The sequence below is a fragment of the Podarcis cretensis genome, assembly GCF_951804945.1.
Source record: "Podarcis cretensis genome assembly, chromosome: 5".
NCBI lineage: Eukaryota > Metazoa > Chordata > Lepidosauria > Squamata > Lacertidae > Podarcis > Podarcis cretensis.
Genome location: NC_137174.1, coordinates 59,606,679 through 59,621,579, shown reverse-complemented (window position 1 = coordinate 59,621,579; position 14,901 = coordinate 59,606,679). Strand labels below are relative to the sequence as shown.

General features: G+C 43.7%; 1 protein-coding gene across 1 annotated transcript; it reads left to right on the top strand.

Annotated features, from left to right (window-relative positions):
• The first annotated feature begins 844 nt into the window (after nucleotides 1–844).
• Nucleotides 845–14,461, top strand: SFRP5 (secreted frizzled related protein 5). The gene is made up of 4 exons (XM_079977092.1): nucleotides 845–907; nucleotides 5,091–5,646; nucleotides 9,741–9,818; nucleotides 13,228–14,461. The coding sequence occupies exons 2-4, from the start codon at nucleotides 5,124–5,126 to the stop codon at nucleotides 13,569–13,571; spliced, it is 945 nt and encodes a 314-aa protein (XP_079833218.1). The 5' UTR covers nucleotides 845–907; nucleotides 5,091–5,123; the 3' UTR covers nucleotides 13,572–14,461.
• Nucleotides 14,462–14,901: the final 440 nt, after the last annotated feature.

Here is a 14,901-nt window from a genome sequence, read left to right as displayed (position 1 = left end):
AATATGACTTTTTGTGTTTGTTTTTATGTTGTTTTTGTGTATGTTAAAAATTTGGAAATCAATAAAAAAATTATTTAAAAAAAGAAAAAGAAAAAAGAAAAAAGAAATCCAACAGTGTCTGAGGGTGGAGATGCTCCTTCAAGTATACTGGGCGGGCTTTAAAGGTCAGCACCAACACTTTGAATTGTGCTCGGAAACATACTGGTCAAGTGTCCAGTTTGATTTATTCTTAACTAGATGCTTTCCTTCCCAGGAGATGTGGAATAAGCAAACATGCAGCAAGTGAAATGATCCCTATTCACTGCATCCCTGTGCTTGGGAAGGCCACTGATCGGAAAGGTTCAGAAGGCTGGTAGTAACATTAAGTCAAAAGAGATGCTTTTCCTTTGACTTTTACTAAACATTCCATGTATCTCTGCAAGTAAACAGAGAAAAGACCCCAAGAATGAGAGATGGGCCCAGCTTTCCCCCAACCTGATGTTCTCCACATGTTATTATTGGCTCAGCCTATCCCATCAAAATGGACTTTTGCCAGGCTGCTTCCTCTTGTCCCGCTAAGCCAGACCCTCACACCTGCATCATGAGCAAGAATAATTCCTCCTCCCTAAGTCTCCAAGCACGCCCAGCATCACTGAGTGCTCACCTCCAAGCTCAGCTAGAGACTTCCCCTCCCCACACAGGGCAAAGTCCGCAGCAGGAGGGAAATGACTAATTGATACTCAAGAGTTAGCAGATACTCAAGAGTCCCCTCACAAGGGTTGGGCCACTGACAGCCCAGATAAACCCTGGGTAATAATCTCTTTCTAATGGTGCCTGCCCTCAGGAGGGGCACCTGCTGCAGCCGAGCCTGTTTCCAGGGACTCAAAGGCATGTACAACCATTGCAGAACTACAAGGAAAACAATGAGGTAGGAATAACTCCTCCTTTTGTGAACTGCCCTGCCTTATCCAAGCTGAAAAACATAGGGCGTTTTCTCTGCGGGTGTATTCATGCCTTTGATACAATAGTAGTGCATTAGTGATGGATTTCTACTGGACCGTCCACACATCATTCTGCTGTATTAATTATTCTATGGTGTTCTCCAATATTAGAGCATTATTGCCATCTGAAAGGGCACCTTGCACTAGAGCACAACAAAAGCTGGACAAGAAGAAGTTACAGGATTTCTGTAGGAAGTTACAGGACATGGAAATGAAGCAGTATGTGCCCTGGTGCCTTCAAGGGGCAAACAGTAATGAAAGTGGGATCACGTCTATCTGCCAGGATGGCACCATGAGCACAAATCATCATGCATGCACAATAAAAAGGACATGTGGAGGGGGCCATAGATAGACCAGTAGAAAAGCATTTCACTGTCTATCTCAGATCCTGGGGGGTGCTTATATGGCAGAGTTTAAATTCATGGATTTCAGTGAGCTCAAATGTGCTTCACTCCATAGCCCGATTCACCCATCACATGGACATGCTAGCTGGGACGGAAGTCCATAACATTTGGAAGGCATCAAGTTGGTGAAGGCTGCTATAGTTACTGGCTTACCATGAACAAGGATATCCTTCCTGCTTCTCCACTAGTTGAAACAACAAACCACAATCCCTGGCTTAGTCCTATGAGGGAATACAGCTCAAACAAACCACATTCAGGAAGTCAAGAACAAACCTTGACATTACATAGTTATTTGTTTGGAGCAAAACAAACCATGACCCCTCACAGAGCTAAGCCAGGGACTGTGGTTTTTTGTTTTCTCTAGGGAGGAGAAAAGTGACAGACACCTGCACATTCATGGTAAACAATTAACTATGGTTTACCATGATGGGTGAGCACAGACTATATTGGAATGCTGCTGCTTCGTTTTTCTTAAGGCTTGAAGCGGAACTTGGTGTTTGTTCTGGCACTAGAATACACAAAGCCTCTGTCTTTTGAATGTGTACTGCATTCAAATATGTATACTGTTCCTGTAATCAACATGTAAGGCTACCAAATTTATTACCCGTACTTGCTCCTGGTTCTCTGCTTTCAACAGCACTTTGATCTTTAGAGTTTAGCCAGTACCAATCCTCACCTCCTGCCTGTAATAAGCTTCTCATGCTGGTTTCTGCAGATCAGGTTTTTGTTAAAGAAACAATAACTCACAAGGATGGGGGGAGGGTTGCTGACATTTGACAACCCTAATTTCCTTTAGCTTTAGACATACCGGTAATCTTGTTGACTTGGTTTTGAATGTTAATGTACCCAGGTGTATGCACTTGCAACCTTCATGCAACCAATGATGTTGTAGGATGTAGTTCATAGCTAGGCAGTCTTCAGTGATCCAAGTTTCTCACTTGGTCAGCTTAGGATCATTGATAGCATTCTGCCGAAGCTTTTGAGTCTCCATCCCAGAATACTTTATTTAATTTAATGTGGCATTTGGTTGATTTAATGTGGTAAGTATAATGTTCCTTTAATGTGGTAAGTATAATGTTCCAATTAAACTTCAGGCATTTATTGGGCACCCACCTGGTATCCAACATTGGCCCTTGTAATGCCCTATATTCCCATATAAACCTATCCCCTTCCACAAATGTACCAGAGCCCAATGGCAAATTCAAGTTTCTTTTTCTGACATTTCCTTCTCTCGAGCCATAATTGCAAAAGGGATTGGCAGACCTTAAACTATATTATGAATCAGCTGCTTTTTGCTGGCTGAGAGAATGGCTGCTTCTTGAAAACACTGACATGTTGGATTTAGAAGGTTTTAATAATGTATTTGGCTGGCATGCATATTTGTGGTATGATAAGGTAAAAGCACATAAAGCGTTTAAAAATCACATTGTCAGAAAAGCATTGTTTAATGTTTGGATAAGATATAAGGATTTGTTAGAAAAGAAAACTCCAAGATGGTTGTCACCAATGGAAGCGAAGGCACAGAAAAAACTCAATATGGAGGCCAAATGGCCGAAATATTGGGAAATTTTGGAACAAGATGGAGACAGAATAAAATTGCAGAGCTTTGAAAAATTGAAAAATAAAGTGCGAGATTGGCTTCATTATTACCAAATAATGGAGGCATATAATTCGGATAAAAAAGTTGGCTTCCAGGTGGAAAAATCAAAATTGGAAACAGAATTGTTTGATCCAAAAATTAAGCGTTTGTCAAGAATGTATAACTTGTTGCTGAGATGGAACACTCAGGATGAAATGGTGAAATCAGTTATGATTAAATGGGCACAAGATGTTGGACATAACATAATGATGGCTGACTGGGAACAGTTATGGACCACAGGTATGAAATTTACGGCATGTAATGCCTTAAGAGAAAACTTAATGAAAATGATTTACAGGTGGTACATGACACCAGTCAAGCTTGCAAAAATTTACCATTTGCCCGATAATAAATGTTGGAAATGTAATGAGATTGAAGGTACATTCTTTCACCTTTGGTGGACATGCCCAAGGATTAAGACATTCTGGGAGATGATTTATAATAAAATGAAAAAGGTATTTAAATATACCTTCCTGAAGAAACCAGAGGCCTTTCTCCTGGGCATGGTCGGCCAACTGGTGCCAAAGAAGGATAGAACATTTTTTATGTATGCAACAAGAGCAGCAAGAATACTCATCGCAAAATATTGGAAGACACAAGATCTACCCACCCGGGAAGAATGGCAGATGAAGTTGATGGACTACATGGAATTGGCGGAAATGACTGGCAGAATCTGAGACCAGGGAGAAGAGTCGGTGGAAGAAGACTGGAAAAAGTTTAAAGACTATTTACGGAAATACTGTAAAATTAATGAATGTTAGAAAAATGTTGGAAAGAAGTTATATGGCTTTAGTAGAAATGTTATAAGGAATTAAGGACAAATAGATTAATAGAATATTAAAGGGAAAATAAGGTTAGAATGTGTTAAGATAATTATAGGATTAAAAATAGAGGAAGATGGAAAGGAATTGCTGAAAGAATTAATAGAAGTGGAATACAAAAAGGGAGGTGTGAAGAGGTCGCGGAAATGAAATAAGGGAATGAAAGATAAGATATTGAAACCATTTGATGTGTTTTAAATTGCGTTTGTTTTGTTTTGTGAGTTTAATGTTAGTGTTTTGTTAGTGTAATGTATAGTTGTTTTTTGTTTTGTTTTTTGTATTGTATTGTATTGTGTTGTGTTGTATTGTATGGTTTTTATTCTTTGTAGTGTTTAAACTGTTGGAAAAGGTAATAAATATTATTTTTTTAAAAAAAGCAAAAGGGATTGTTGGGCTTCCACACTAACATCATTCATTTGTATAACCTGGTCATCAAAATCAATAGATGGTCATTTCCATGTATAGAGGACCATTTAAACATTTAGTTAGTAGTGGTGAGTTGGATATTATTCAGCCATCTCAGAGAGTCTATTGAATGCAATGAGCAGGTATTGCAAATGTGTTTATCAGTCCTGGCCACAGATATTTTTATGCTTGAAGCAAAACAAGCATACACATGCACACCACATAGCTGAGAGCCTGCTCTGGACAGGAGTTCATTATTAAGAGCACTTCAGATACGAGGCAAGAAAATTGCACCCTTCCTGAAATCTACTGCCCAACGCCGACTGCTTCATGGCATTTCATAGCCCTGCCAGCTGGGCCCTGATGCCTGTGTGTGCAGGGAATGGGAACAAGGGGGGAGGGAGAGAGAGAGAGCTGGAAAGCAGGAGGGGGAGGAAGAAACAGAGAGGGCTGGAGGAGCGGCCCAGACTGGGAGGTGGGGACATCCTTGTGGCTGGCTCCCAACTCAATCCTGGGAGGGGGGGAGCATGCCTGGTGAAGATTGGCTGCCGGTTCCCCCCAAGAGGCTGCTTTGGAAACCTAGAGGGGGTGGTGCTAAACAGCCCAGAGCAGAGACTTCAACTTAATCTAGCTTCAGCTCACTCCATCCCACCGATAGTGCCAGATACAACCTTGGGGGAGAATGCTTTTGCTTGCCTAGGCGCAGGCACACCCGTTTTAAGAGGCAGGTGTTGGCTCCTTGGCTGGGCTTGGCCCAGGCAGTGCCCTCCATTCAGCTTGGCTCCCATCGGCGCTCGTGGCAACCAGAGTCCCACGTTCTCTCCCTCTCTCTCCCCTGCAGCCGAGGGAGCCCTGAGGGGAGTGTCTCTGAGCCATGATGTCACCCTGCCCATGGAATGCCCTGGGCACTGTGCTGCTGGTTCTGGTGCAGGGCTGGGCGCTGTCCGTGAATCAGGAGTACGACTACTACAGCTGGCAATCCGACAACTTCCAGCATGGACGCTTCTACACTAAGCAGCCCCAGTGCGTGGACATCCCGGCCGACCTGCAGCTCTGCCACAATGTGGGCTACAAGCGCATGCGTCTCCCTAACTTGCTGGAACACGAATCCATGCCAGAGGTAAAGCAGCAAGCCAGCAGCTGGGTGCCCCTGCTGGCCAAGCGGTGCCATTCCGACACACAGCTTTTCCTGTGCTCCCTCTTTGCACCTGTCTGCCTGGACCGGCCCATCTACCCATGCAGGTCGCTGTGCGAGGTGGTGCGCGACTCGTGCGCTCCTGTCATGGAATCCTACGGCTTCCCTTGGCCTGACATGCTCAACTGCAACAAGTTCCCTTTCGACAATGACCTGTGCATCGCTGTGCAGTTTGGAAACAGTCAGGCAACTCAGCCACCAGGTAACTGCATGGGGAGACTGCGATGGGGGGAAAGGACCTGTGCTAAGAGATTGTTTGGGAGGCAATGTCTCTCTTACAGAACCCCACACTCATCCTGCCCGTTAGACCTTGGGTCCTAGGGTAAGAGGCTCAGGAATACAGCCAACTAGGCACTGAATAAGGGTAGGAGCCCATTAGACCTTGCCTCCTAGGGTAATCCAGCTCTGCTCTCGCTGCTCCTGGCTCAGGTTATCGTTCAAAGCTCTGCTGGTATTGCAAAGTGTGCAAGAGACTGCCAGTCTATAAGGGCATAGTCCAGAAGGGTGGATGGAGCACAAAGCTTGTAGGCTAGGCCCAGAATTGGAGTTTGTCCCCATGTTCATTCTTATCCAAGCCTTTTCCTGAACTGGTAGTGGCAAGTGGCTTCAAAGCTGAAAATCATCTCTCCTTTCTCTTCATGTCCCAAGACCAGGCAGTTTCTCATTACGTTTGCTGTGAGACATTATACAGTACTTGAGGCTCTGAGAAAATATCCTGTCACAGTTGCGAAATGAGAGTACTAAGTGGCTTTCTCAACACTCACAATATTTGTGGTGTTTATCCCCCTCCTTTCGTGAAGTTTACATAATTTCCCATTTCATTATGTTGAAATAGCATACTGCAACGATGAGCTTGATGAATATGTTGATCTTTTGATTCTTCCTGCCAGCTTGAATGCTGCTATATGGCAGGGACAGGGAACTTGTGGTCCTAAATTACAACTCCCATCATCTCTACCCATTGGCTCTGCTGAGTAGGGGCTGATGGGAGATGGAATCCAATAACGCCTGAAGGCCCACAGGTTCCCCACCCTGCTCTATATAGGGCTTTCCTTGTCCTTGAGATACCACCTCCAAAAGTCTCTTTTCATAAGAAGCATCTTTACAAAAGCAGCAGCAGCACCCCAACACAGGGCGAACCATCCATCTGGCCATTTGCCCTGTATCTGTTCCCTTGCAGAGGCACAGCCTTCTACACAGCTGAAGATTTCAAATCTGTAAAAATAATCCTTAACTGGATTAAAACCAAGTTACAGTCATGGGAATAGGGTGGGTCCTGAAAACACACTGCTAGAACCCTAATTTGGGGGCACCGGAAGCAGGTTACAGGGCTTAAAGGATGGAATGGAAGAGCAAGTGCAGCAAACACACATATCTACCTATGTGTGATCAATAGCAAATTCTTTAGCTCAGCAACCACTGGGAGGCAGTATCCAATTGAACAGAGAACATCCAAAGAGATGTATAGCATAGGACACTTGGTAAGATTGGAAACAGGAGCCAGAATCCATGACTTCTCTATAGCTTATCCTACTAGTCAGTGGAATAGGGTACCTTACAACCCCCCACTTTACGTGCATATGGCAACCTTGTTTTGTGCACACTGGCTGAGGTGGAGGGCATCTCCCAAAATTCATGGTCACATATTTCAACACTCCTCTCCTAGTTTGATGAGCAACATTTTTCATGGATGAGTTTCCACCAGGCTCATTTGAATTCAGGAGTATCCTAGGAGGATCGCTGCTTGGAGGAGTGAGTAGCAGAGATTTATGGTGCGGCTGTGAAAATCTGTTTATTTACAAATGAACAGGCAGGGAACCAGGAGTAGCACAAATATTGCCTGTTAGCACAGATCTTGGAATCCAAAGTCTAGCAAGCTCCAAGCACACTTCCTGCTTCTTCCTAGTCATCACTTCCAGCATCTAACTTAACATTGAAAAATTGCCCTCCTAAACAACCCTGTCTCTGATCTCCAAGGAAGTCCTATGGGCTTGACTCTCAAAACTGTAGGATAGCTGGCGGGGGTGGGAGACCCTGGAAAAGGGATGCAAGTCTAAAACAGCAATAGAGTCTAAGGCAGGCATTTTAAGAGTTTTACTGACTTGTTGGTTTTATGGTTAATTTTCACAATTTTATCATTTTATAGTTTCACAACACACTGGTTAGACATTACAGTGCTAGGCGATAACTTGTTGAAATGAAAATGAACTCTCACTCACCCACACCAGGTAAAATACCCTGAGCGATGGCACCCCCAAAGATTGATCATCCATTGATCATCCATACCAGATCTGGGATGCTAAGGAACACCTACCAACTTGTTATAATGACATTTCTCTGTGTGCGGCTTCAGGAGAGCGCCAGAGATGTCCTGTTCTATTGCTTGTTTCATGCCAGTATTAAATTAGTGACCCAACTTACAGACTCTCCTGTCTGAGTGAGGATCTCAACATGCTCACCTATAGAGCAGATGGCTGGGTTGCGTGTCCTGTAAAGTTAGGGGCAAGTTTGAAAAGGCTAAAGAAACAATGGCTTCATGCAAATGTCAGGTCACACTCACCTTTCATACTTTTAGTTTTTTGTAGCATATATATATGCTGGGGTAACTGTAGGCAAAGGATGTCAGAGGTCTTGTACTTTTAATGTTGGTATAAAGCTGGGAGGCTCGTAAGGATCAGCTTCACACATTAAATACCTTTTCTACCTATTAAAAGATAAAGGAGCTCTGTCCTTCTTTACATCTAGGCCAACCCTTGTCTCCTTACTCCTTCTCTCTGCTTTTCTTTCTTCTTCTCTGAAGAGAAGCAGGGTGGTGCTACATCTCATTTAACCCACCCTAGGACACAGAATAGGGACGTGGGCGGCGCTGTGGGTTAAACCACTGAGCCTAGGACTTGCCGATCAGAAGGTCGGCGGTTCAAATCCCCATGATGGGGTGAGCTCCCCTTGCTCAGTCCCTGCTCCTGCCAACCTAGCAGTTCAAAAGCACGTCAAAGTGCAAGTAGATAAATAGGTACCGCTCCAGCGGGAAGGTAAACAGCAGTTCCGTGCGCTCCTCTGGTTCGCCAGAAGCAGCTTAGTCATGCTGCCCACATGATCCGGAAGCTGTACGCCGGCTGTACCCCAGAGTCGGTCACAACTGGACCTACTGGTCAGGGGTCCCTTTACCTTTACTTAGGACATAGAATGGCCCAGGAGTGGGTCTCACCATGTCCTCATGCATTCCACCAGGATGGATAGCCAAAAGAGGCTCCATAGCTTTCCATGGAGCATTTCATCTGCCTGGATTAATAGTAAGTATTCCCCTCAATACATAGCTATAAATCCAAGGAGAAGGCTGGTCCTCAGCTTCATTCATCACTGCTGTAGTCACGACATGACCATTCTTAGCCCAGGGGATCCCCAACTGTAGCTCATGGATCATCAGAGGCCCCCAAGATTCACAGCAATTTTTAATTGTATTTTTATTGCTTCTTTTATTTATTGTCTTGTAAGTTATTATACTTATTATTCCATAGAATTCAAATTGTAGCACAATATGTAAAAAAGAAGCAATACAAAATACTATACAAAATCATGCAGCGTATAGCCCAGCACATTACGATTGTTACAACAAGCAGAAAAATCATTAACTAGTCCACCAAGAACCTCAGCAATTTTCAAGTGGTCCATGGGGAGAAACGTTTGAGCATCACTGGCTTAGCCTACACTTCAGGCTATTCCCTCCAGTCAGCCCAGACCACCAGAATGTTGTTTTGCCCTTGACTGACAGGTTCGCGTCATACAACACAGAGCCTTGGTTTCCCTCATCCTCTCCCATCAAATATCTCCTTTGATTTATATCATTTTAACCCTCACGCACGCACTTTTAGGGGGTGGGAAGATAGTAAAATTAAATGGAATGTTATTTAACTGGGGCAAGGATAGGGTTTGTATAATGGGGGAAATTAAGAGGTGGATAAAGAATCAGTTAAACGAGAAACAAATATTCCCCCCTCAAAAAAAAAAAAAGAAGAAGAAGAAGCAAGCCTTATCCAGCTGTTCAAAAGGCTTTCCAATAAGGATTACGGGCTTCCTGTTTGGGTGAGCCAAACTCCCAAACCTTCTGTTAGTTCAAGATACTTCATGACAAGCCAAAGAAAGTTCATGACGAGGCAGATGATCTGGGATTGAGAATAATCATTATTAGATGTGGGCTGCCCATGAGAATACAGCCAGGAAGTTGCAGGGCCAGAGCTGTGAGCAATGTCCCAAACATTTGGCAGGTGAGGACTCACTTTTTTTCCCATCTTGCAGTGTCAAAGATCTGCACCCAATGCGAGATGGAGCACAAGGCAGATGGCATCATGGAGCAAATGTGTTCCAGTGACTTTGGTGAGTCATCTGTTCAAAGCAGCAGGGATTGGGGAGTCTCCACTTGGGGCATCTGAGAGTGAAGCTGTTGAGAATGTGTTGCAAATTCTTTACTTGCATTCCCCTATCTTCTACAACTTACTGGGATTCAAGGTTCCCTTTGAACCCCAGCCTTTGCCATCAGACCTCCAACAACTTGCAGCTTGTTTCTGGCCCAAAACAAGCTACTGTTTTGACCTAGAAAGCCTTACAACTCCACTCCATTGCTTAGGACAGAGCTTGTATTTTGCTGGCAGAAGATCCCAGCATTCCAAGCGGAATGGGAAAAACCACTGTCCAAAGCTCTGCAGAGTCACTATCTACCACTGTCAATCAGGAGTGGCTAAGGCCCATGTTGCTCCAGATATTGTTGGACTCCATCATCCCTGATAACCGACCAAGGCTGGTGAGAGTTTGAGTCCAACATTGGAAGGGCCACGTGGTTAGTCAAGGTATCTGAAGAGTCCAAGGTATCTGAAGAACCACCCTCTGAACCTGCATGCTATGCAAGACCCTTTGAGTATTTCCACACCTGGAAATTAGGGAAGAGGCCCTTTTAGGTGGAAAGACCCCGGATGTGGATTGCCTCCCCACGTAGATTAGCTTGGCACAAACAATATCTTTTAGACAATAGGCCTGTGATTAGAGTGTTGAACTAGGACCCCCCAGACATCTATTTAATTGTGCAATCTTGATTTGTTCTCATTACATTATTCGGGTGGTTATGGTGGATCCCACTTTCAGTAGTGCCTGTGCATACAAAGGTTTTGAGGCACCTATGGTCAAGGGTCCCTTTACCTTTACCTTTTTACAGTTTACTTGCCAATCCATGAATGTCCCGTAGCTTCTTGCTGAGCTCCTGTAACTTTCCATGCAGCAAATGTTCAAGTGTTGCTTGGTTGGTTTTGCACTACAGTGCAAGCTATCCCTGCAGATGGCAATAATGTGGTAACATCGGGGAAGCATTGCAGAACCATTAGTAAAGCGGAACGATGTGTGAGTGGTCCGGTCTAAACCCATAATTAATGCATGATTATTGTGCGAATGCCATGTTGCAGAAATATATAAATAAAAGTTAAGACCAGCATTCTGGAGACAGGGCTCCAAATCTGAAAAAACCCACTTGGCCATAGAACTCACTGGGTGACCTTAGCCTAGTCCAACTAACTTTATAGGGTTATTGTGCGGGCAGGAGGTTGGGGGGAGGGAGAGAGACATACACATGGACTTGGGCTCCTAGTAGGAAACAAGGATAAACATGCAAAAATAAGCAAAGAAAGCATGCCAGGCCTGCTTGTCTGTTTGCTTAAGCTATTAACTAATTGTAACTATTTCATCAGTATTATTTCTGCTGGTTTTTTTTTTATATCATCTGTATTTTTTAATCTGTTAATTTTGGCTTAATTAGGCTTAACACCATGCAGAATCTGTTCATTGCCCTGAAGACTGTTTATACTGGAAAACACAACATACACATTTTTAAAACAATTCATCATAAAAATAAAACGTGATGTGCCTCATTCCAGAAGAAAGGAGGCCGGCCTGCTACTTCAGATGATAATCCCAGAAAAACAGTTAAACGCTGAAAATAGGAGGCAAGGATCAGAGAGGTTTGTCAGATCTGTCTCCCAGCAACTCCCCTTTGAGGCATCCATCTCTTTGATGAACTCTTGGCTTCAACAGCGATGTTCCCAGTTGACCATGGCAAAGAGGGTTCAGGCTGACACAGTGTGGTTTTTTTTAAAAAAAAGTTAAAACAAAGCAGTGCAGTATCCACCCAGCAGCTCTTTTTGCTTCAGATTTCAGCATGACCAGTAAGGCAGTTTATACTGGGGTTAACAAGATATACACAGGAGAGACGCGTCCAGAAAGTGGTCAGAAATCAACACCTTTACCTTCTTTCCTTGACACACGTCATACAAGCTGGTGGCAAGTTGTTCCAGGGTAGAACACCACTTTTTCTCAACACACAAGAACAGGCAATTTGGATCATCAGCATCTTGGGCATGATGTGTGGGAGGCCAAGAACCACTTCACATGAGATATTTCCCCTACATATGATATGGCTCCCAACCATCTATAGGATCCTCTTCACATAGAAAATCAGTGCATGGATACAATCACAGTGATTTTCACAATTATGCAGCGGCTGCAAAGTCCTGCTGTAGTCAACAAAATTGATCCTTGATGTAACTAACCCTGTACTTCCAAAAAAAAAGCTATTAAGATATACTGCATTTTCCATCTTTTTATGAAGCCGGCCTACTTGCTATTGTAAATGCATTACTGGCACTATATGCATACACGCATGTGATGAGAATAGAATTTGACCTTATCCTAAACACACAGATTAAAAACAAGGATGCAAAAAAAAAAAAATCTTAGAAAATTTCTAAAATCTTAGAAAATAACACCAATCAATTCATAGCAATCCAAGACATATGGTTAGATTTTTATTTATTTTTAAATGGTATTTAGAACTCCTGCATAAGGAGCTTCTGTACAAGAATATATGCCACTGCAACTGACCAAGTTGAGAAGCATTTGGGGTTCAAGGGGGTCACAGAACTCACTAAATAATATTGATTATAGTTTCCCCATGTTTTTCTACATGTTGTTGCCATATGACTCTTACTACAATCGTGGATTCAGCCATCTGAAGTTTTTTAATTGCATAGGTTCTGTGCAAGGTTGTGCTTCCTAAGCTTTTAGATTGTAACCTTGTTTTCAAATCTTTTATAAGGTCAAATTCTATTATTATCACAGGCTTGCATAAATATTGCAAATGCATTTTTTGGCCCTATAGTTATTACGTTGACATTATAGAAAGGTGGAAAATACAATACTGTGTATTATTTATTTATAGCTTTTTTTAACCTTGATTTTTGTGTTGTTTATTTCTGGCATGCAGTCAGATATTTTCTTTCATTTCTGGTTTTTGTAGGAGTAGGCTGGAGCATTCATTGCTCCACTCCTGGACTAAGGACAAAAACCTGGACGACTCGCACCTGTTGAGGAACCTTACTCCAATGAACCTGTGATGGGTTTAAAAGCTTAATAGATGGTGGCTTGTCTTTTTGTCAAATACAAATCTATCATTTACAAACAAATATACTCAATAGGAAGTTGAAGAGGAATTCCATGACCTCTCATTCAGTCAGAGGAGACAAAGCAGATCCTGACAGTCTGTGTGACCCCACTCTATTACCTACTCCTCATCTCCCCTTGGTGACTTTTTTTTAACAGGGCCAAATACGTAGCTGTCAAACAAGTCAGTCCTCCTAATCCCTGTCCTTATGAACTCACACCCCCTCTTCTTGTTCCTTCACTTTGACTTCACCCAACTGCCTGTAAGCTCCTAACACAATCTGCTTCCCATTTACCCCTACAGTGGTCAAGATGCGCATCAAGGAGATTAAGAAAGAGAATGGGGAGAGGCGATTGGTGGCTGCGCAGAAGAAGAAAAAGCTCCTCAAAGTGGGGCCGTTGAAGCGCAAGGACACCAAGAAGCTGGTGCTGCACATGAAGAACGCAGGTGCCTGCCCCTGCCCCCAGCTTGATGACCTCAGTGGCAGCTTTCTGGTGATGGGGCGAAAGGTGGGTGGGCGGTTGCTAGTCTTGGCCATTTACCGCTGGGAGAAGAAGAATAAGGAGATGAAATTTGCTGTCAAATTCATGTTCTCCTACCCCTGTTCCATGCACTACCCCTTCTTCTATGGGGCAGACCCCCACTGAATCCCCACTCATTCCAAGAACCCTGCTCACTCTTCTTCACAGCACTCCCCACACTTTTTGGTTCCCCACTCGTAGCCCACAGAATACCCTTTTTTATATGGGCTGGCCTACACAAAGCCACATACTGTTGGGAGCCCATCCCTGCAACAGGACTCTTTCTTCTAAAGCACAAACTCCATTAGGACCAGCTCCATTAAGTTCCAGATCAGAGTTCTGCCCATCTTGGAAGCTTTGGAGAACATGCAGAAATCCACCTCATTCCCAACACACCTTCACTAGAAGAATAAGTCTTAGCACCTGCAAGCAAACATCTCTTATCAATCCCAGTACACCCAAGCTCCAATAGAGGCTGAATCACACAGAATTTTAGTTGCAACCTTTAGTGGAACATTTAAGGAAAATCCCAGTCCATTCTTAATTCCTACTAGTGAGAAGCCAAAGATTTTGAAACATTATGAGCAGGGCAACCAATGCTTTCCAGTCGCAACCTTTCATTTTCATAGTGCATTGAACTACTTAGTTACAGGGATGGGAAACCTGCGGCCCACTAGATATTGTCAGACTTCAAATCCCACATTCCCAGCTAGCAAACCTAATGGGCAGGGATATTGAGTGCTGTGGTCCAGCAACATCTGGAGAGTCTAACATCCCCATCCCATCCCTGACTTAGTAGGAGTTGGCCAGGCGCAGTATGAAGCTCTAAACATCTCAGACTGCCAGACACCAGATGCGTTGTACAAGCTACAATGTCCCAACTAATACTTCACTGGACTGACAATCCCCAGTTCTGGCCTCCTCTCCTAGGTTCTGCATAGCATCTTCTCAAGCCATGTAGAACCTTAAGCAGACACTAAGCAAGGCCTCCCTAGAAGCCTCCCCCAATTTTCAGCTCGCATGACCATTGGCTACTACTCTGGCTGGGGGTGATGAAAGTTGTTGTCCAGGTTGCAGGAGGCTACTGGTCTGTTATAAGATTGTGATGCTTGAAGGCGGGTGACACCCCTCAACTAAAAAGTCCAGGTCTTCTGTCATGACATGGTCATCATTGCATCAGCATCTTTTGAGGCACAGATCTGTACAACATCCTTAAACATCGTGGGGCAGATCTACCCCATAGATTTTGAACACATTCAACACACATCTAAAGCCCATGACTTCCTCCCCCCCCCCAAAAAAAAATATATATAATCCTGGGAACTGTAGTTTGGTAAGGGGATTGGGAATTGCAGCTGTATGAGGGTGAAACAATGATTCCCATGATTATTCAGGGGAGGTCATGTGATTTAAATGTGCACCGAATGTGCTTTGAATGTATGGTAGGGATCTGTGT

What these genes read in the sequence shown, in the direction of transcription:
- SFRP5 (XM_079977092.1), top strand. Translation starts at nt 5,124, where the DNA reads ATGATGTCACCCTGCCCATGGAATGCCCTGGGCACTGTGCTGCTGGTT. An exon ending in TCAGGCAACTCAGCCACCAG is followed by an intron (nt 5,647 to 9,740) that starts GTAACTGCATGG and finishes CCCATCTTGCAG; the next exon opens with TGTCAAAGATCTGCACCCAA. An exon ending in AATGTGTTCCAGTGACTTTG is followed by an intron (nt 9,819 to 13,227) that starts GTGAGTCATCTG and finishes TTACCCCTACAG; the next exon opens with TGGTCAAGATGCGCATCAAG.